Below are 23,111 nucleotides of genomic sequence, written 5' to 3' on the forward strand. Positions count from 1 at the left end.
GGCAGTAAAAAGAACAGCCAAAGAGATTGCTTTAAAAAAGAACGAGTTGGCGAGAAAAAGCCTCTAACAGCCCGCGTGAATCTGAAAGCGATATCGCCGTGGCCATAAGGTAGCCCTAGTCATCTCTGTCTTGAAAGCTGGTGCTTTAGCTAAAGGTGATTAAAAGGTATACAGGTTACATGTATCAGGGTTAGATGCACCTTCGAACTGCAAAACTAGATGGGCGGTGGGTGAACTGGTGACGCCTTTGAATTGATCAATGATTAACTGATGGCTTTTCTGTCTTACCTGTACGGAGATTGTTTTGTAAAATCTCACCCAGCCTGTTGCTGTTTAAGAGGGTCATAGCTCTGCCCCAGTGGAATTATATTACAGTCCATCCTGCCGTTCTCCTGCTACTTTGAAGGTCTAAAGCTAGCAGCAAAGACATGCATGATCAGGCCTTTGGTGAACCATTGTGATTGGCGTTCCCTTCACTTTATTGCAGTGGTTCCCAACCTTGGGTAACCCAGGCGCTCTTGGACCGCAACTCCCAGTAACCCCGGCCAGCAGAAGTGGTGGTGAAGGTTTCTGGGAATTGCAGTCCAAGAACAACTGGGTTGCTCAAGGCTGAGAACCACTGCTTTATTGGGATTTTAAGGCTTGCTTTATGCTACCTTTATTACTACAGTGACTCATCTGTGTTCTTTGAAGAGTCTGAAAAATAGTACATTTCTGGACCACAGAGCCCAGAATCTCAGTGGCTAGCCACAATAGGAAGATTTGAGACACCATAAATTACATTCCAGAAAAAAAGATATTACTCTGCTTCTTCCCATTAGCGAAGCCAGTTCTTTGCCTACATGTCAGTAACAAAATGGAAGCCTCATTTCTGGGTTTTGTGGCAAACAGCTGTGCAAAGTTGCTTTTAAACTGAAGAGTAGGAAGCACAGTATTTACGAGAGCTTGGGCCCGACTCCATCTCCGCTTGTTGACTTTCCTTGAAGACTGCGCATGTGTGGAGCACATTCCTCAGAAATCTTAAATGGTGCAACAGCAGATATAAGTACATACATTTATTTTAACTTGAGGTATTTTGAAACATTCTCATCATATTTTTGTATCTCTGCCCTTGGAAGTGTTCTTATACTGGTAAGGATTTCGCATCCTATGTGTTAATTTACTGGTCATTAAAAAAAAATTTGTGCAGCAAACGGATATGTGCTTTATTATTTCTGTCTTTGAAGATTTCAAAAAAGATTAAAGAGCTCTTATTTCTTTTTAAGTATAGGCCAGTTCACAAGACCTCCCCCTCCACACTTTTAAAGAATATTTTATGGGATGAAAACAATGGAATATTGTTTGTACAGTACCTCTGCTGGTGTAGCAGCAATAACGTCACCACCAGCACCAGATTGCTACTAATTAGATACTTCCTGCTTGGATTTTGGGTTGTTCATGACTCATGTGAAATAAGATGAAGTCTCATTACACAGCAATCTGAAATTGACTTAGTAGCAGTGTTGCTGTGGTGATGTTATTCCTGCTGCACTGGTAGAGCTATGTTTAAACACATCTCTGGTCTCTCCTACCTAACCACATCTTCACCTAATTTTTCAGATAAGTAAAAAGCTTCATAATTTGGGTTGCAATGGGAAAAAGTTCTTACAGCCGGAACGGAGGGCCAAAATCCTATTGACTTTTTATGTTGGCCTAATAGCAATTCCTGTAAGCTTCATTGTTAAATTACAGCAAAATAAGAAGTTAGTGGAGGAATTTACGGTGCTGCACGGAGTCATACAACCAAGTGCGTAACAGCAAATGCTTACACTGACTTCTTTAAATTGCAGCAATTCACCAAGGCGATTTTATGTCAATTGTGTTACAGTATTTCAGTAGGCATAAGATTTTGGTCAATGGCTCTGAAAATCAGGTCATATCCATGCCCTAGAGAAGAATGATGGAATACTTTGTGGTCCAGGCGGAGAAGTACAAGAAGTGTACCCAGAGGATTAATGGGTGAGAAATTACTCTGAAGTGAATTATAGTTAGAAGAGTAGTAGTTAATTGTTGGCAAAATCAAGGGATATACTTCTCTTTTTTTAAAAAAAACAACAAGCCTTTTCACACCTTGAACAGATTATTAAGGCACTAAAACGTCATAAACTAGTTACTTATGTCAGCCTCAGTGCAATTATATAAATTGCGTTTAGTAGCTTTTTCCTGAATGCATATTGAACATCTGTCATTTATTGTTCCATAATCCACTGTTGCGAAATCTTGAGCATCCCTTTGCTTGCTTCAGAAACAATTGTAATGTGATGGTCCGTTAACTACTGAAATCTCTGGCATCTACAAGTGCTTCCTTTCGGACTACAATGCGTGTATTGGACGTTCCCATTCTGTGTAGAGAACGCTGTTGTTTTCCATATCTGTTGTCATATTCTTGTTAGGATTTTGCAAGATTCACTACAGTGATCCCCACCAACCAACCCCCTTAAGCAGACTAGGCAATAGGCTCCCATTTCATGGTTGCACCCCTAAATTACTTGGAAAATAGGTCTGTTGCTTTGAAATAAGGAGAGGCTACATGATCCCACTAAAGACTATTTCAGTAGTACAGTAATTTAATTACTGTATAGCTCGTTTTTTAATGTTCAACTTATGCTTTTAATTCTGGTAGTTGTTGTTGTTGTTGTTGTTTTTTTACTATTGTGAGCGGCCATGGGTGCCCTTATCAGGAGATAAACACTCTCCTGAGATGCATTGTTCCACCCACTGTGGGGAGTGAAAGAATCCTGTCTCTGCAGCTCCACTCATCAGCAGGACCAGTAACCCTCATTAGTGCATATGCACCAACACTGTCATCCACTACAGAAGTGAAAGACAAATTCTACGACGATCTGGCAGCTACTATCAAAAAGTCCCTGAAAGAGAGTCACTGTTCATTCTTGGAGACTTTAATGCTAGAGTTGGTGCTGATCACAATTCTTGGCCCACTTGTCTAGGCCGTTTTGGCATTGGAAAGATGAACGAAAATGGCCAACGCTTACTGGAATTTTGCTGTTACTATGGTCTCTGTGTCAGCAACACATTCTTTAATACGAAGCTGCAACACAGAGTTTCCTGGAGACATCCAAGATCCAAGCATTGGCATCAGCTCGATTTGATCCTCACTAGACGTTCTAGCCTTCCCAGTGTTACAATCACACGCAGCTACCAGAGTGCTGATTGCGATACTGATCACTCCCTGGTGTGTAGTAGAGTAAAACTGCGAACAAATAAATTGTATCACATGAAAAAGGAAGGAAGACCACGTATTGACATCAACAAGACTCGCGATCAAAGAAAAGTGAAGGAATTTGCCCAAGCACTCGAGGAAACCCTTCCAGGTCCAGCTAATGTAAATGCACCTGAACGATGGGAACACTTCAAGAACACTGTCTACAACACCGCCTTGTCCACCTTTGGCAAGAAGACCAGAAAGATGGCTGACTGGTTCGAAGCCCATTCGGAGGAGTTAATGCCAGCCATTGAGGATAAGAGAAGAGCTCTAGCAGCATACAAAGCCTGTCCTAGCGAGTACAACCTGCAAGCTCTTCGAGCCGCTCGTAGCCAAGTCCAACAGGCTGCCAGGAGATGCTCCAATGACTATTGGCTTCAGCTTTGCTCTCAGATACAGATAGCAGCGGACACAGGTAACATCAGGAGAAAGGTGGACTATAAATAAATAAACCGCAGCAGCAACAGCAAACTTGAGATGCGCAAAGTTGTGGTTTTTTTCTTGGACTACAAGTCCCAGAGGTCCCCAGGCACCATCCTGCGGAATTCTGGGAGTTGTAGTCCAAAAGGAGAAAATGGCACACCTGCCCACATGGATTAGCCCCGCCCCGGTAAAGCGGAGGGGCTAGGAATGAAACAGAACACGCCGGGGTTTACCGCGCAAGCGCGTAGCTCTTCCCGCGCAGGCGCTCTGGGATGGAAGAGCCGTTGAGAAAGCGGCGCGTGCTATCTGGGGCGCATGCGCGCTGGCCGGTCTTGTGTGAGGCTCTTGGAAGGGAAACGGCCTGTCATGGCGGCGCATGGAGGCGGAGGCTGGTTCTTACCTGTGGCTTTGGGCGTCACGTTCCTCAAGTTGCTTCTCATCCCGACGTAGTAAGGAATTCAGACTCGTTATTTTTAATCCCCTCCATCCGGTGATTCTACAGGGCGGGAATTGGGTTATATATTTGGCTGTTGGCGGTAAGAGACAGCCCCCCCCCGATTTCTGGCTGTTCCCATGAGGTGGTGTTCCCCATTTTGAACTACTCCCCGCCTGCAAATACCGCGTATTTCTTGGATTTTGGTTCTTTGCCTTGGGAGTTTAATTTCTCGGATTTTTCGCGTGGCTTCAAAAGAAGGAGGGAGGGTCGAGACTTTATACTGTGGGTTTTTTTAAAAAAATATAAACCTCTAAATAATAAAGAAGGACTCGATGAACAAAGTGGAACATAGAGGGGCCATGCCAGAAAAACCTATACAGTATATGAATTGCTATATAATGGTATAGCTCTTTTTAAAAATGATTTTGTATTTTTTTCTTAAACTACAACATAAACGGGACCTCGTGCACTAATCCTCTTCTTCCTCTATCATCATCTTCCTTTATTGTCCTTTTCTCCAGAACTGCACTGATTCTTGATTTGGAGCTTTCCCTTTTTCCTCTTGCTAGCACATATTCAAGAAATCTGCCCCAAAGATCATAGAAATTATTCTATTACATTTCTCCTTTCTTAACCTTTAAGTTACAAGATAACTTATCATTTATAGCAATGTTCCATATTTCATGATACCATTCTTCCATTTGAAATTCAGACTTTGATTTCCAATTCCTATTTCAGTCACTAATCCTAGTGGAGAGTTAAATTGACATAAATTCTTTCTATATTTGTACCAGATGTTTAACATAGTCTTTAAAAATGAGTTATTAATTTTGCTTATTTTATATTTCTTAATGGGACCAAATATATGTTTTTCAGTGTCCACCTGTAAATCTGATGATTCCATTTCCCACCAAATTAACCTCTCTGGGTTATATATAATTTCCCCAAGGAACCTCAACTGATTAGCCAAATAATAATTTTTTATACCTCCTAGAGTCTGTAACAAAGAGGAAGAGAATAGAAACATTATTGAAGAAGAACAAGATGGATATTATTTACCTACAAAAGACTTATCAAAGGATGGAGTTAATTAACTGAAATTTAGGGCCTCGATACTTGGCAGAACACCTACGTCCACCAAGATCTACCCGTGTCACTCGCGCGAGCCAGGAGGTGAGGCTGAGGAGCCTAACGCCGAGGGAGGCCCGGAAGGAAAGGACAAGAAATCGGGCCTTCTCAGCGGTGGCTCCTTGCCTCTGGAATAATCTACCTCCTGATATTCGTGCGGCTCCCTCGCTGGGTATTTTTAAAAAGCAACTAAAAACACTGATGTTCAGGCAGGCTTTCCCCTCAATCAACTCTTGACCTCCCCTTCCTCTCCTCTCCCACTCTTTGTCCTATTTTGTTGAAAGTTCTGTTTTTAAGTAGTATTGTTTTTATATATATTGCTAGTTGTTTTTTGTAAGCCGCCTAGAGTGGTCTTAACCGACTAGATAGGTGGGATATAAATTAAATTAAATAAATAAATACAAAACATACACATTTATGAAAAAGGATTTGGCACTTCCAAATCCAAAGGTGTAGTGATATTGATTTCTAAACATTGTGAATTTATGGTAAAAGAAGTAGTAAAAGATAGTGATGATAGATATTTGATAATACAGGGATTAATGGGGGAAGAAGATCATACATTAGTAAATGTTTATGCACTGAATGTGAATCAAGGAGAATTTTATAAAGGAACATAATTATAATAAATTAAAAGGAAATATTAAAAGGAATATACTAACTTAAAACTTTCTTGGTTTGGAAGGATTACACTGATAAAGATGAAGATTCTACTAAAAATTAAATTTTTATTTTGAATGTTACCAGTACAGTTAATAAGATTATTTTAAATTTTGGCAAAGAATGATTAATAAATACTGTAATAAAGGGAAGAGAGCCAGAATAAATATTTATTTTATTTATATCCCGCCTATCTGGTCGTGTCAGGACCACTCTAGGTGACTAAAGTAAAAAGTATTGGTATAAAATAATGGTATAGCTCTATGTCCGGACTTAAATCTCATACACTTCTGCAGGGCTGAAGGTGCATAGGATTATACCTTCAGACTATTACACTGGTATGTGCTGGAAGGGAAATTGGGGCTTGTTGCTTGTGAATATGCTTTTGAATTCTGGTGCTGGAGGAGACTCTTGAGAGTCCCCTGGACTGCGAGGAGAACAAACCTATCCATTTTGAAGGAAATAAACCCTGAATGCTCACTGGAAGGACAGATCCTGAAGCTGAGGCTCCAGTACTTTGGCCATCTCATGAGAAGAGAAGACTCCTTGGAAAAGACCTTGATGTTAGGAAAGTGTGATGGCAAGAGGAGAAGGGGACGACAGAGGATGAGATGGCTGGACAGTGTCATTGAAGCAACCAACATGTATTTGACACAACTCCGGGAGGCAGTGGAAGATAGGAGGGCCTGTCGTGCTCTGGTCCATGGGGTCACAAAGAGTCAGACACGACTAAACGACGATCTATTAGACTATGAATAATTTCAGAGAATCATGAAGTTGGAAGGGGCCTATAAAGCCATCAGGTCCAACCCCTTAATGCAGGAATACAGATCAAAGGATCTCTGCCAATTATTAGTCTACAAGGTAACAATAGCATTGTTAACAGAAATGGCAAACTGTGAGTCAATGTAGCATTTCGTATTTGTTAATGACTTAGGGAGTCTTGATTGATAGTCCTTTTAATTGGATCTCCAGCATCCATATACACCTTTATTTCAGCTGCTTCTCTTTTATGTCTCGTTTTGTAGTGGTTCTCCCCCCTCCTCAAAACAGCTACTGTACTTCAAGTAATTCAAAGAGAGTCCAGCTAGGTGGAAATGTTCTGAAACAGTATTTTGTGTGTTGCCATTCCTGATGTCCAGTTTTTTATCCATTCTTTCTTTTGTGCAGAGATAATCCTTTTTGCTCTATAAAGAGTGCAGAAGGGCATTGTTGGTGAAGGATGGCATAGATCACATTAGCAGAGGAACAAATAAACATACCACTAATGTTGTGTGTGGGATTGTGGACCATGTAACTGGGTTGCCAGAGTAGATGTGGTCACAGAGGTGGCATCTGGGTTTGTAGCAGGGTTTAATTCCCAGCTCTGTAGTGTTGTCTAGTCTGTTGTATGTCAATAGTTGTGTGAGGTTGGGGGGGTTGTCTGTAAGCAAATATAAGTCTGCCACCAAGAGTTTGAGAGAGTGAAGTATTGCCAAGAATAGGTTGTACTGTAGATAATTTATAATGCACATCTGTTGTCTTAGTTGTAGATTGAAGGTGAGATTTTGTAGTTTTCTCTTCTGGGTCTGTCTTGAATTAGATTGCTTCTGGTATTCATCTTGCTAGTTCATGAAGAATTTGGTCCAGATCCAGCTGAGGGCATGGAAGAAGGGGGGTATATTGGGCTTCTGGGACGGTATGGAAAATTCTGAGAAGCACCCATTAAGTTTAATAATGCAGGAGATAGGAGTTTTGTCCAAGCATGCTATTTCTGAGGAAACTGGCATCTTTTCAAGCTATACTTAGCTTCTCTTACCAGTACTGCAGTTGCAAGATGTGGTCAGGAGACTAAGTAGAGACCTGAGTGCACTTTTCTCCTTTCAATAATAACAGCAATGCACGATTGCATTTGGCAAGTGCCAAACTAACGGGCAGAAATCTGCTCTCAAAATCGAACATAACGTTAGAGCAGTTACCTCCTTTTGTGTGTAAACCTTTATGATTGTTTTTGCAGCAAGCCTTCTGAACATGTGGTTGAAGGAAATTTACCCAAAGTTGCACATAGTTATGAGAAAAGGGGTCTCTAAATCATTCATAGCTATACAGAAGTGGGAATTTTGGCAGGTGGCACTTACCCGGCCATCCAGGGTGCAGAATGGCCTCTTCTATCTCATTACTACACAAACCCTGTTTCCTTTTCCATTAGATCATTTAACAATCCTGTAGAGTGCCACTATGTCACTATCCCTTACTGTAGTTGTTTGTGTAATAATGCATGAATTGGTTCTTTTGTGCTTTCCTCACAGTTCCTAGTTTTCTAAAGTGGGAAATGTGAATGCTCAGTGTCAGTGTTGTGGTGACTGAAATGCTAAAATGTGTTTATTTAATCTAAAATATGTTTATTTAAATCTGATTCCATTATTTGAATTAGGAAGCTGAATGGCATTATCCCAGTTATAGTTCATGGAAAGAGCATCCTTCCACACTCAGGCACTCCTTCCCCTGCAACCTGCCCTCACAGGTGTGCTTGGGTGGGGACACGGGACGGGGGAGTCCTTCTCTGCCGCTGCTCCTTAAGACTCTGAAACTCCCTCCCACGGAAAGCCAAACTGGCCCCATCTTTGCCGTCCTTCCACAAGCAGGCAAAGACTTTTCTCTTCAGGCAGGCTTTTCCTTAGTGACTTTGTGGTCTGGGAGGAGTTTTTAAAGTGGATTATTGTGCTCTTTTGCTTTTAAATTCGTTTTACTATTGATTTTATTTACCATATTTAATATAATACTTGTTTAATTCTTTTCAGATATTTGTATACTTACTGTTTCTACCTTTTAAATATTTTTTTACTAATGTAAGTCGCCTTGGTTACTTTTAAGGAGACATGTGGGATAAAGTAATTTTAATAAATAAATAGATCTAATTAGGTTAATATATGAGTGCATCTGTGAAATTGTGTGGTCTTTTAGGTGTATAACAGAGTATTTATTTCCAGTCTCGTATATATTGCTGTTTTACAGTAAAATACAGTGCAAATAACAGTGTTATGTGAAATTTCTATATAGAAATACTAATAAATCACTTCTTGTAGTCACTCCACAGATTTTGAAGTACACAGAAATTGGCTTGCCATCACCTATAGTTTGCCAGTCTCTCAGTGGTATTATGAGGTAAGTGTGTGCATCGTGTTGTGTTGCACAGAAGCATTTTCGGTTCTTAGAACAATCAAGTAAAGTTATATTTGAAGTTCTAGGCACTAGCATGCCTTTTAAACCATGTTCCTTTTGTGGAACCTAGACTCCCTGCTTGCCCCACCCAGGGGTGCTTTGTGTGAACTTTGTAAGAGCTGTGCAGGGACTGGGTACGATGAATCACCAAATGACCTCCAAACCCCTGTTTAAAAGTGTTCTTAAAATTAGAAACACATTCTTTGATAATTAGTGACTCATTTTCCACCTTTTCTTGTTTCACTTATAATTGTCACTAAAAGTGTATGTTTACTTTAAAGTCATATTTTCGATTTCACTGCTTCGATAAAACAACGGTTGGGGCCTTGTTCTGGGTTAGAATTAGCAATGGGGATGAATCTGTGCCAACATCTGTAATATCCCTGCCTGAATTCGAACACAGTAGAGCATGATAGGCACCTTCCTGGTTCTGTTGCTGGTGATCTACATCTTTATTGTGCAACAACCTTCTTGGCACTATTAGGCGAAAGATCTGAATCTTGTTATTCACTTGCTGAATAACTTGCTTGCTGAATGAGTATCTGGTCCACCAGAGTTTGTGCTTGCTTAGAGGTCTGATGTTTGTTGAGGAAGCTGAATCTAGTGCAGACAGATGTATAGTCTTCTGTCTGCTCTCTCAGCTTTCCTAGAGTAAAGCGAAGGTCTCTGTCTGGTTTAGAACAGTTAACTGATCCAGATCATTCCCCTTTGAACATTAAACAAACAATCCCACCCTGACATCTGCTTGATGTGTTTCATGATACATTCAGATATTTTTTTCCTAGTAGCAGAATATGACACTTTGCAAAGAATCTGGGGACCCCAATACATCTTGTATTTTGAACTTTTCCTTTTATAATCAGCTAGCTTCCAGTTCTCATCATAGCTGGAATTCTGAGAATGCAGGGCGTCCACTCGAAAAGATGTTAGGGTGGAACATTGGGATTATATCGATTATATGGACCAAGTGAAAGTGATAAAGGCAATTCTTCTGCATCATAATAAATAATTTGTTAAGTAAATGTAATTTAAGTAATGCAGTTCTTGTTCTGACTGTTGGCTTTGAACCCAGAATTCCTAGATCCTAAACAGTACTCTACCAACTAAGACAAAAATTTTCACTAATGTTACTCAAATTAGGCTGCTAATTTTTAAAAACACAAATGCAGCGATATATTGCACATTTTTCTTTTTCTGGCCATCATGTAAAGGGGCAAAGCACTGATTCACAAAACTGGAAACTCTGCTCCATTTCCGTCTGATGTTTTGTTTCAGCAGGCCGTTGCTGCACACTGTCAAGCTTCTCATAGCCGTGAGGGCAAGAAAGTTAATTGAATGCTCAAGATTTACACTGAGCTGTACCCTGGGCCTGTTGCTACATAGCAGGATTGTGGAATCCACAATTCTTAGGTTCAGGGAGTCTCTTGTCCAAGTGAAAAACAAGAATTTGTGACCCTCTGATTGCTGGTGAAATCCAGTTCCCCTCAGCCAGCCTGATGATGATGACAAAGGGTGATGGGAGTAGTTTTCTGGCCTGATGTAGGACATATGCTCACCCATTTCCTTTTGTCCTTATGCTTATGTTTGTATTGTTCATAGACTGAAAGGGATGTAAGGAGAATAAGAGATTTTAGTAATGGGGGGAGGGCTTTCTACTTTCCAAAAGCCTGTTTAAAGGCAAGGGCTCACTTGGATATTTGAGTCACCATGAGAATATGCACCAGCCAGTTCTTTATAAGTTCTTGCACTACTTGACTCCTGCCTTATACAGATTCTTCTTCCATCTTTTTTAGGCAACCTCTGAGTGGACCTTGGACTACCCTCCTTTCTTTGCATGGTTCGAATATGCACTTTCACATGTTGCCAGATATTTTGACAAAGAGATGCTGGTGGTTCAAAATCTCAACTATTCCAGCCATGCCACTGTTCTATTCCAGAGGTTTTCGGTGATCTTTACAGATGTGCTGTTCATCTATGCAGTTCATGAGTATGTCCATATACGCTTACTTAAATACATCTTGCTAGGGAGTGGGGCAAAGAATGGAAACTAAGATAATCTGAAAACAATTTGACTGTCTTGGGTATTCTTTGAAATGAACATATTATGTAAAGGTCTATTGAAGGAACAGGTGCATGTAGAGATGAAATTGCCTGTGTACCTCTGACTTAGTGCTTAGAAAAGTCATTTTTCTTGACTTACAACTCCCAGTACCATACTGACTGAGGATTTCTGGGAATTTTACTGAAGTCCAACAAGATAACCTTTTAAACTTTACTCTGACTTGCTGACATTCTGGAGAGCCATAGCCTAGTGGTATAATGTGTACTTTGCATGTGAAGTTTCCATGTTTAATTGCAAATATATCTACTAAAATTCATCAGTAATGATAATCTTTGTTCTTTCAGTTTTCCTGTTACGGAACTTCAGGCTCTTAATCGTGGAGCGTAGCATGTGCTTTGCATGTGAAATTCCCATGTTTAACCATAGACATATCTACCTAAAATTGATCAGGACTGGATTGTGAAATGCCTCCTATTGGAATAAACAGTCTTGGATTAGGTAGGAGTCAGTAATCTGACTCGGCAAAAGTTCATCTTCCACTTGCAGATAAGGGTGCTTTTTAAATACTGATTGGGGAGAGAGAGGACATGTGCATGGTTTGTGTGTTTGGATAACCCACATACTCTGCGTGAACAGGGTGAGATTACTCAGATTTTATCTTCCTTAAAGTTTTCTTTTGTTTCAGGTGCTGTAAATGTGTCAGTTGGAAGCGAGGGGGAAAGGAGCCTCTGGAGAACCCTCCCTTTGTTCTTTCAGTTCTTCTGTTATGGAACTTTGGGCTCTTAATTGTGGACCGTATCCTTCTGGCTTAGTTATCAAAGAAAATCAGATCTGATTGTTTTCACTGTATATGATAATGGTGGCAAGTGTAACTGTCTGTTCACTTCCATGGAGACCTGAATCTACTCAACTGGCTGTTTTTATGTTGTGTGCATACTATTTTTCTTCCAGTAGAGCGACTTGAGCCATGATTAAGAACAGATACGGCTGAAAACAGAGTGGGTTAAAAGTATCATAGTTCAGTTGAACATATATTAAAGCAACCATTGACTTAAAACAATTGAAGAGTAGAAGGCCAAAAGCTACTGGTTAGATTTTTAGCTAGTCATGTAGTTTGGAAGCAGTGTAAAATGAACACAGTTTAAAATGTGTCCTTGTTTAGAGTATTTTTGGAAAACAGAAATGCTTCCTTGACTTGGTTTCAGATATTCACTTTCAGTATAATGGGTTCCTGTTTGGATTCATGCTCCTTTCTATTGCGCGTCTATTCCAGGTAATATATGAAAATTTTCCGAAGGCACAAGAACTGCTCAATATCTACTATAGGCAGAGCATTAGTGTAGAGATAATCCTCAACCTTGAGTGAGAAATTAAGAGGCGGCAACAGGATTATATGCTGGATCCTTAGAAACAGACCTCTTACTTTTAACACTGCATAAGCATTAACTTTTAATGCCAACCTTAGTAGCAGCTAATGCTAACAAGGGTTCCCACGTAGGCCCGGATCAATGTACCCGCTAATTTTCAACCCTGCTAGGTAGGACTCCACCTCTCTTGCACACATCTTCGCCCCTGCATGCGCGTACAACTCCATCCCTCGTGCTGAATTCCCTCACAACCAGAACCTAACATGGTCGCTGCATGGGGCAGGAAGAGAGCTGCTGTGGAGGGAAGTGTAGCCGTGCACATGTGCGTGCCCGGCTTAACGGAAAGCTTGCTAGGATTCAAAACAAGATTTCAATTGGGGCGGAAAGCATGCAGGTTTCATGCAACCCACCCCTCTAAGCTTTGCTACCTGGGAAAACACCTTTTGCAACAAGCATGCTTGTTCTAAAGGTTTTTGTTTTCTTCTTTTGAGAGTTCACTGCTACAATTGGAAGGGAAATGGAATAGGTAGAATCAAACTCCAGACCTGAAATCTCTAGTTCCTGGTTTAAAACCTCCTTGATAAACTCTTGGTGAGAATTAACTGATTAAAGGGTGGGTGGGTACATGCCAGCCTTTCCATTGCTCCTTCCCTTTCTACAGTGATGTGGGATTTCCTGGTGGTGCTCTGAAGCCCCACAACTGCAAAGCCGGTTTGTTTGGAAGGTGACCCATCTAGCCATCATGGGTATGATAGGAACTGCTGTTAGATGTTCCTTTGTAGTCCTTGGACGCCATTGTTTTATGTCAGCTTTTGACCCTTGATCCTTTTAAATAACCACCTGGCCTATGTCTTTCCCATCCTTTTCAGAAAAGGCACTTAGAAGGCGCTTTTCTCTTTGCCGTCCTCTTGCATCTCAAGCACATCTACCTCTATGTCGCCCCAGCGTATGCCATGTACCTGCTCCGATCTTACTGCTTCACAGCAAATAATCCAGGCATGTTGTTGTAAATTTCCTAATTTGGGGACCTGTTTGGATTTGGACAATAATAGTTGGGGAGGAAAGTATATATCTGTGTTCTCAGACTAACTGGCTGTAATGACTCAAAATCCTCCAATGAAATTAGTTTGGGCTGAGGGTGAGGTTATCAAACACCTGTGCTATTGGTGTAATACACTATTGTTGCTTTACACCATTCTTTTTTTTTCCTCATCAGGGCTCAGTGAAACAACTCTTTCGATTTTGGAGGTGAAGGGGTAGCCATAGTAGTCTTGTGTCAACAGTGTTGTGACATGTTAAAGACTTAACTTATTTTGGCAGATGTTTTTGTGGCATGAAGCTCATTTTATTCAGTGCATGGAATGGAGTCTTAGTAGGCAGTCATAAGCTTCTCCTCCCCCCCCTTTTTTCTCTCTGTGTGTGTGTGTGATAGAGAGAGAGATTTAATAGAAATCTGAGAAGTTCTAGGATGGCAGTTATAATGGAGAAAAGTGTTTGTCTAAGACAAATATTAAAGAAAAGTTTAATCTCCAGAAGAAAACAAGCTGCAAATATTAATTTAATTTTTGTTCCTTAATGTAGGAAGCTTAATTTGGTTTTGCATAACTAAAGGTTTTTAATGTAACACATAATTATTGGCAGTTTTCTCTGTAGCTCTAGAACACCAGGGCCATTGCAATAGTAAAATAATTTATCCTGTGGTGAATGATAGGTCAGATCAACATGGTGTCTTGTCTGTAACTAGAAGAAAGTTAAAACAAGTTGCTGAGTAATTTCTTATTTCTTCCATATTTCTTTTCTGTATTAATTGTAAGTCTTCTCTTTTTTCCCCCTAGATGGATCCGTTCGGTGGCGCAGCTTCAGCTTCCTGCGCTTAACTGCCCTGGGGTTAATTGTTTGCTTAGTTTCTGCACTTTCATTGGGACCATTCATTGCTTGGGTAAGGGCCCCTGTCTTCTTTAAGTAGCCACCTCCTTCCTTTTGAGTTCCTTATACTTTGGAAACCCTGGAATAGGACACCATGAGCAGAATTATTTATTTATTTGATTTATATCCCGCCCATCTGGTCTATACGACCACTCTGGGCGGCTTCCAGTATAACATATATACAATAAAATAACACAGAAGTATTACATGAGACAATCAGTGACATCAATCTAATAGCATTACTTATAGATGAAAAGTCCTCAATGGGAATGTTAACAGCATTGCTGTTTTTTTCCTCTCTCTCCACCCTGTTTAGGGGCAGCTTCCACAGGTCTTGTCTCGTCTTTTCCCTTTCAAGAGAGGCCTTTGTCATGCATACTGGGCTCCTAACTTTTGGGCAATCTACAATGCAGTAGATAAAGCTGTCTCCATTATTGGTACAGTACTTAATCCTATCTCTGTCAATATTTGTTCTTCTGCCTGTTTTGTTTCCAAATCTGCTTGAAGAGACAACATGCATTATCGCTGATGTAGGTTTTTCAGGCTGTCTGTCCATATTCTTGAGGTTTTTCTTCCTAATGTTTCACCAGTCTCTGTGGCCGACATCTTCAGAGGACTTTCTGTCCTCTGAAGATGCCGGCCACCGAGACTGGCGAAACATTAGGAAGAAAAACCTCAAGAACACGGCCAGACAGCCCGAAAAACCTACAACAACCATCGGATCCCAGCCGTGAAAACCTTCGAGAAAACATGCATTATGTTGATCAAAGTAAACTACCTGCAGCTTTCCAGGTGTTTTTTAACTAAAACTGCTGTCATTCCCAGACAGCTTGGCTACTGGTCAAAGAAGTGGTGTCAGGTTGCCTGAGCTCTGAATAAGCAAAACAAAACAGCAATTATCTTCCATGCATTTCATTTTAATGTAAAAAATAGCAGATTCCTGTCGTGCCTTTAGTAGCAACATGTTTTATTCGGTATGTGTATTCCTGGATTATAATAATAATGTGTATTCCTGGATTTTCCATCCTTCAGATGTGAAGGATGGAAAATAAATGAAAGAGTGAAAAACAATGGAGATTTTAGAACCTACAAATGTGCTACTGAAGCACTTACTGTAAACTTGGTGAAAACCAAGAAATGGCTTCAAAGACTTCTGTAGCCTCTCCCATGTACATGCCAGTTAGCTTCTGTTGAAAGATTTCTCTTGGGAACCTAATGCTACACAATTTGTCATTGTTTTGCCTGTGCGTGATGACATCTGAGTGAGGTCTGTTTCAGTACAGTGGTGCCTCGATTTACGACCACAATCTGTCCCGGAAGATGGATGTAACTCGAAATGGTTGAAAGTCAAAGCACCAGTTCCCATAGGAATGCATTGGAACGGGATTAATCTATTCCAGCAGGAAAAAAATCACACATACACACAAACCCAAAGTTGGCCCCATCGGAAGGTGATGGGGCTGAAAAACAAATTAAAAGAAGTACCCCACACACACACAGTCAGCCCCATCGGAATGTGATGGGGTTGGAAAAAACCCACAAAAACAACACACACAGAGCACAGAAACATAACCCCCCAACCCAAACCCACGCTGCAAAACAAAGTAAATGTACTTACTCACAAGCAGAAAGCAGCCCCAGACAGTCCAAGCCTCCTCCGACTCACTCACTCTCTAACCGTTGGGGCAAAAGCGCTACAAAGAAGCTCTTCGCTGACCAGCGGTTAGCCCTATAATTTGAATTCCCCGCCTTTTTTGCCCTACCTCTTCTGATCACAACTTGAAGCTCAGGCCGCAAGTTGAAGCAAAATTTTGCGGCCGGAGCTGGTCACAACTCAAAACGGTCGTATGTCGGGACGGACGTAAGTCGAGGTGCCACTGTATTTTTAATAAAATGTCTCAAAGTATCTTCAATGAGGCTACTTTTAGGATTATTTTAATTGGATATCAGTCATATTGAAACAAATCGGGGGACTTCGTTTCAAGCAAACTTGTCTAAAATATATTTGTGCATGAGAGACAGAAGGAGGGAAAGAGTGATTATGCATATAAATAAATGTTGTTTTGCCTGCAGGCTTGAAATACGAATTCCTCAGCCCTGCAAAGGTTCCCAAAGCTGCCATGACAGGAGGGCTGGTCCAGGAATTTCAGCACACCGTCCTACCTTCAGTGACCCCCTTGGCCGCTCTAACCTGTACTGCCATCTCTATGCTGGTAAATCCAAACTTTTTCTAGCTACTGAGCTTTGATATGTTTTGAATTTACTGTGGGCACAGTACTGCCCTCCAACTGAAATAAATGCCCCCTCCCCTTTAAGCACCACCTTGTTTATAACAGGTTAACTCTATTACTTCTGAAGTCCTTTCTGGCCTTACGAGTCTATAATGTCTTTAGCTGGCCCTGCTCTAGACATCCTTTGCTGCAGGGGAGAGGAGCTTGTGACTCTTTACATTCCGTTGAAATATATTTCCCATCAACCTTAACTTGAATAGGACCTGTGAGGGACGATGGGGATTGTATCCCACAAACTTGTGAAAGGCCACTAGTGAACCACCTCTGCTGTAACTGTAGTCTAATATAAAGCAAATGACCAGGTGGAGCTTTTCCTGACCTAGAATTAAAGAAATTTGAGAAGATGTGGGCTAAATACATTAGTTAACACCAACTAGAGGAGACAACTTAAATCAATGAGAAATATGTAAGTGTTGACTTAAATCCCATTTGTTCAATGGGTCTCCTCTAGCTAGAACTAACAGTTGGACTTAATCCTAGATGTTTTAAATTTCTGTAACTCAGACTTCACTTAAAGATCTGAGAACAGTTAAAAGTTAGCAACTCATCCACTCCCAAATTAACCTTTTCCATGAAATTGCTGTATATCAGACTGTTTTCAAGGATTTAGGGAATATTAAATGCTGACATCTCCTCAACTGCCAAATCAATCCATGGCAGACTAGTTGAGAGTATACACCTTTGTTGTCAGAAATAGATGGGCTGCAATCGCCTTAGAGCTCTGTAGAGTATGCTTAGATTTCTTCCCTAGTAAATGGATTGTTTACTATGGGAAATCACTGCTGTAGTTGACACATTTGGTGGGTTTGTAGTTCTTATGCTGTAATTGCAGAAATTGTTGCTTTGTTTGTCAGAGTTCCATTCTTGATTAGCTCTTACCTACTGATGCAGCAGAAAAATGTGGTTGAGTTGACTGTATTGCACCACATGCCAGATTGGTGTTTGTGTGACAGTTTGAGTGATCTTTTTCCTAGTACTATACAGAGCTGGCACAATGGAGAATGAAAGGGGTTCGGAGTTTGATGTATTGTAAACAACAACAACTAAATCCCCAGCCTGCAAAATATTGGCATCATTCCAGATCTTGCTTATTGTGTCCCTCATCAGAAGGTGTTTATGGAATTCTTGGTGCAGCCCTCCAGTTGGAGGCCCAAATGGAGCACCAAGATTCACATTGGGGAGCTTATGTGGCATGCTCTCATAACGTTAATCCTAGAGTTCCTTGTTGGGGAACCATGCTGGCTAAACTTTCCATGGCACAGCTGTGCAAAAATCTGGAAAGCAATTAGCCTTTCTCTGATGGTGCAGAAGAGATCAATAAGGGCCAGAAGTGACCAATGACTTGCTCCCCCTGCATAACATGGAGAAGATCCTTACCCCGATGACCTTTGTGCTTGATGCTGAAATGCCCACTGAAGCTTTGTTTCTGCCTGTCATTTCTAGCCCTCTGTTTTCTGTCTTTGGTTTAAACCCCAAGGGCCCAGAGGCTTCCTGCGGTGCTTGGTTCTCTGCGCATTGAGCGCCTTCATGTTCGGCTGGCACGTGCATGAGAAAGCAATCCTCCTTGCCATTCTCCCTTTAAGGTATGAGAGTGAGAGTGAGAAGCGCTCAGACTATTTGAGAATTGGCTGATAAGCCAGCCTTCTCAAGCAGAACTCTTTGGGGGGCATTCCAGAATACACGTGAGTTAGAATGACCACTGAATTTCACCTCAGCATTGGCCATGACCCCGGACCCATGTCCTTTATCCCACCTTAAGGGCTGCATGTGGCATCCTCAGGTCTACCTGCCGGGCGGGGGGAAGAACACCTGCGGAACTGCTGTTGCTGCTCCCAAAATTCCGCTGCCTCGTTCTGCCGGTGGCCCTGGTGATACTCTTAGAAGCAAGTGGGATGTAAAACAGCATCTTGCAGTGGAGGAGAGGCACAGGCCGGGTGCTTTAAAGCCACGATGGCCTGATTCGTTCATCCACTGTAGGAACATAATGGGGGCATTACTGCTAGGTGGGTGGGTTTGTGTTCCTCCATATGCTTACCTGAGGGTAAAGCCCGTTGAACTCCATAGGACTCGCCCTTGACCAGAACAAATAGCATTGTCAGTGAGTGGCAGGGTTGAAAAAGGACTGAAAGAAAATGATCCCTTTTGTAAGGCGGGTGGTAGTGGCTGTTTTCCAAAAAGTCCTCTTGATCTTTTTATTTTGTTTTGTTTAGCTTACTCTCTGTGGAGAGATCAAGAGAAGCTAACCTCTATCTGGTTCTGGCGACTACAGGACATTTTTCCCTTTTTCCGCTGCTGTTCACAGCACCAGGTAGGTTTGCTCGGTTTGCCTTTTAAACCTTTTGCCTAAAATACTTTCTGACTTGGCTGCCTTTCAGCCGATGTAATAATTTAGCGCTGGTGCAATAATTGTAGTGGTTGATCTCTTGAAACAGGGTACATTTTTAAAAAAAAGATAACCTGGTTTGTCTTAAGTACCTACTTAAGAACCTGCTACAGGACTGCAAGCAAGGGGCTGCCCTATCTTGTTCTCCTAACGGTCCTGAAGCTGGAGCCTTGTCCAGGATTATAATCTGTAAACCGGTAGAGGAAGCAGGGATGTGTGCATCAGTCCTGCCCCCTCTACTGGGAGACCTTCCAGTTTGCCAAAGGAGATCTAAAAAAGAGCCATAAGTGCATTCATTCAAGGGAAAGCATTAACAGAGTTCCATGCAATCAAAGCAGCCATGTGCTGCAGTTAAAGGCAATAGAGAATTCACTGAGGAAGCCCCAGGGGGTATAAAATACCTACGGGCATGGAGAAAGACCACTGATTCTGCATCTCATACAGCGAAGCCTGGTATCACACCACAAGCTGGTTCTTTAGATTTGCAGTCTCTGCCTTTACTTAACTGTAGAGCAGGGGTCTCAAACTCAATTTACCTGGGGGCCGCTGGAAGCAGAGTCTGGCTGAGGCTGGACCGCATCGGATTTTCTGCCAAGTGGAGCAAGAGCCCGAGGAAGCTGCCAGGAGTTCCCTTAGCCCGGCTGGGGCTCTGAGGAGGAGGAGGAGGAGGAGGAGGGGTGTGCAAGCTGTCTTGGGAGACAGCCAGTGAGCGAGGCTTTTTTGACTTTTGACAGCAGATGCCACGTGGGTGCTTCAGGGGGGCAGGCAAGTCGGGGGCCACAAACTATCATCTGGCGGGCTGCAAATGGCCCCCGGGCCGCATGTTTGAGACCCCTGCTGTAGAGTGTACAGCTTCAACATCTAGCCATGATGTTTTCTAATCCTTTTGTTACTCCCCCGGTGCTAAGCTCTGCAGTGCCCAGCCTGGAGAATGCTCCTACCTGGCTTGAAATTTTGCTGCCTTTCGATATTTCAGTAGAGGTAGTAGCCAGCTCTGTTTTTGGATTTGTATATGGGGTGTGTGACTCTGTTTTGCAAAGCACTGTAAGGCAGACCATAAAGTAACGGGGGGGGGGACCCAATGGTGTGGCTAAGACTGCTGTAAGAGTTTGTAACTGAAGTGATAACTAATTTGAGGACATCCCACCTCATCCTGTGGCAGTTCTTCCGTCTTGTGTTGTTTCTTGCTAATGCCGTCAAGGGAGAAATTTCTTTCCATGGGGTTTCTGCTTCTCTATCTCTGAAATGACAAAAGGGTTTTCACAACTGTATTCTAAAAACATTGGCATTGGTCTTCCTTGGTGTTAAATATGCCCTTTTCGATTATTTGTACTTCTGGTATACTTTCAATAAACTGGTAGCATAGTGGCTAAGAGGGCAGGCTATAGATCAGGAAGTTCTTAATTCTCCATCCTCCCCTTACTTCTTTCTCTTAAACTTACAGTAGTCCCTCTTTTCCAATAGAGAGGTAACAAAATGGACATACTTTACAGGGTTATTGTAAGAATTGCTGACATAATCTATGTGAAATGCATTGAAATCTGTAAATTAGGATAAGCTTTAATTGACAAAAAGCTTTTTAATAAAACAGATTAATCAGGAAACACTTATATTTTTAAAAAGGTGTTTTTTAAAAATATAAATCTTAGAAAGCAAGTGTCTTCTCAGTAAGTGCCTTGAAATGACATGTGGGTGGCTATTAAAGAGAGAATTGTGTGCTCCCCCCCCCTTCAGCACTGTTGCTTTAGTCAGTATGCACATTGTAAGTTGGTGCTTAGATAAAAGGGAAATAGAAATAAAAAGTTTAAAAAGACAAAAACACGGTGACGCCTTAAAGACTGACTTTTATATATATATTTTAATTTGAGCTTTTGTGGACTAACGTGGCTACCCCTTCTACAACAAATCTTTTCTTTTGTTTCAGAACTGCCAGTTAAAATACTGCTCATGCTGCTGTTCACAGTCTACAGCTTCTCCTCTTTGAAGGCCGTATTCAGGTAAAGACAGAGTAAATTGGCTGTCGAAAAAGAGAACACTCTTCTCTAGAATGCTAGGAGAATCAACTGTGCCATCCTATGGCTGTTTACTTAGAAGCATCATTGAGTTCTGTCGGACCTCCTTCAGAGTAGGATTCCATGTGTGCAACTCAGTCTTCTGCATGTTTCCTGAGAAATAGATCCGGTGTGCTCAGTGGGGTTTCCTTTCTGTTAAGTGCTTTAGGATTGCACCTGTAATGAAATGGTGGATGCAGCACAAACTGTTGAAACTCAGTGGGGTGATGGTTTTAACCTTATGACCTAGCTCTGTGCCCGTTCACTCACAAATAAGTCCTGCTGCGTGCAGCAGGCCTTAAAGTTACATTTGCACGGGACTGCCATCTAAGTATAAGGTCATATGTTGACTGGATTTTACTCTGCAACGTTAATACAGAAAATACTGTCATTGCAATTGGAGATTAAAATAATTCCAAGTTAAGGAGACAAAGGAAAATGGTCTGTTAATGATTGATTCTATGCAAAAAGTAAACATGGAAAGGTGATGCTAGAGCAAATAATTCCATATGAGTCTTGGTTTTTGCGTCTGTCATCTGCAAACATAAACGTGCACACCCCAAGCTTATCTTGCCAAGAAGAAAATTCCTTCCTACCATGTCATTCCTCAAAAAGTGTTACTGGTTCACAGCTAGAGATGGGCATGGAGGCGCCTGTCTGAATTGTAGATGCAGAGGGCAGGGGGAGAGAATCTTTCTTGATCCTTCAATGTGTCTCTGTGTGTGCACCATCCTTTCCCCCTGATATTGTAGATGCTTAGGGCCTCTACCAGCCTCGCTGTGCATGAGCTGAGGGAATTCACCTGTAAATTGGAACTAGAACCTTTGGCTCTTTATGGTTAGCACGTCATTAGAGAAATCTGGAGACTCCCAAATTGTTTTAAAACTTATACAATGGCTTGTTACATTTTTTTTTAAAAAGCATTCATTCTTTCGAAATGTCATCCTTCTGTGGTCTGCTTCCAATGTCTTTTTTTTTTTTCCAAAGACAGGCCTTTGGGCTTCAAGTGGCTCTCAGTCCCTTATTCACTACCACAGCAATTCTTCTTGAGATTCTTTAGATTTGCAGAATGGGGCCTATGTATCATCTTTTCATTTTAGACTGCAGCTCCTGGCCTGCAGTTGCATTTAGTGGCTGCCATCCCAATAAAATGTTTGCCCACTTTTCCCAAACATGGGAGTGCCTTTAGAAACCAGCAACTTTTTAAACGAATAGGCCACAAAATCCTTAACATTACAATTCTTTTTTCTCTCTCTCAATAGGAAGCAAGGGCCCCTGCTTAACTGGCTGGAAACAATCTACCTCACTGGGCTGATACCTCTAGAAATCTTCTGTGAAATCATATTTCCTTTCACAGCCTGGATGCCAAAGTTTCCTTTCCTCCCTTTAATGCTCACCTCTGTATATTGTGCACTAGGCATCATGTACGCTTGGCTCAAACTGTATGTGTCTGTCTTCATGGGACCACCAGCTGTCAAACGAAAAGAAGAATAAGGTTTACAGTGGACTAAAACCCCACGAACTCTTCCAGAAAATTAACAAAGTGGAGGCTGTGCCCTGAATGCTAGTGGATGCTGCCGCCTCCTCCAGAAATTTCCTCACTAGGGTTTTTTTTAAAATCTGTGAAGCAACAAAGTGGTTTGAGCATACACTTAAAGATTTTGGGGAAATGTCCAGTATGGGAAGGACAAAGTCTATTGGAGAGGGGAGCTGTTTACAAATGACTTCTAATTAGATTTTTAAAAATGGAATCTGGCTTTTTAAAATCTTCTGGTTGAGTCACTTCAACTACGATTGATTGGACTGGATGGGTCTAGGCTTGCTTATAAGGTTTATAAGACCATGGGTCCCAAGAAAAGAAACTTGAGTACAATCATGCGTAAAGAAAGATGTAAATAAATTGCTCATTTTTGTATACATA

The 23,111-nt window shown here is 41.5% G+C and overlaps 1 protein-coding gene and 1 non-coding gene across 3 annotated transcripts; both read left to right on the plus strand.

The window, feature by feature from the left end:
- Nucleotides 1-3,979: 3,979 nt before the first annotated feature.
- Nucleotides 3,980-23,111, plus strand: ALG8 (ALG8 alpha-1,3-glucosyltransferase). Of its 2 annotated transcripts, none has more exons than XM_072993479.2 (13): nucleotides 3,980-4,134; nucleotides 8,975-9,053; nucleotides 10,904-11,097; nucleotides 11,858-11,967; nucleotides 12,378-12,445; nucleotides 13,409-13,535; nucleotides 14,375-14,478; nucleotides 14,782-14,902; nucleotides 16,539-16,678; nucleotides 18,200-18,339; nucleotides 18,967-19,064; nucleotides 21,064-21,136; nucleotides 22,453-23,111. In XM_072993479.2, exons 1-13 carry the CDS (start codon nucleotides 4,001-4,003, stop codon nucleotides 22,682-22,684), a joined length of 1,620 nt encoding a protein of 539 aa, XP_072849580.2. In that variant the 5' UTR covers nucleotides 3,980-4,000; the 3' UTR covers nucleotides 22,685-23,111. The 2 variants fall into 2 exon arrangements, with proteins under 2 accessions (XP_072849580.2, XP_078246328.1); XM_078390202.1 differs by lacking the exon at nucleotides 3,980-4,134 and adding an exon at nucleotides 6,671-6,773.
- On the plus strand, nucleotides 9,697-9,827 carry LOC140706276 (small Cajal body-specific RNA 3). Its single transcript, XR_012085916.2, has one exon.

This window comes from Pogona vitticeps, chromosome 3, assembly GCF_051106095.1.
Source record: "Pogona vitticeps strain Pit_001003342236 chromosome 3, PviZW2.1, whole genome shotgun sequence".
Classification (NCBI taxonomy): Eukaryota; Metazoa; Chordata; class Lepidosauria; order Squamata; family Agamidae; genus Pogona; species Pogona vitticeps.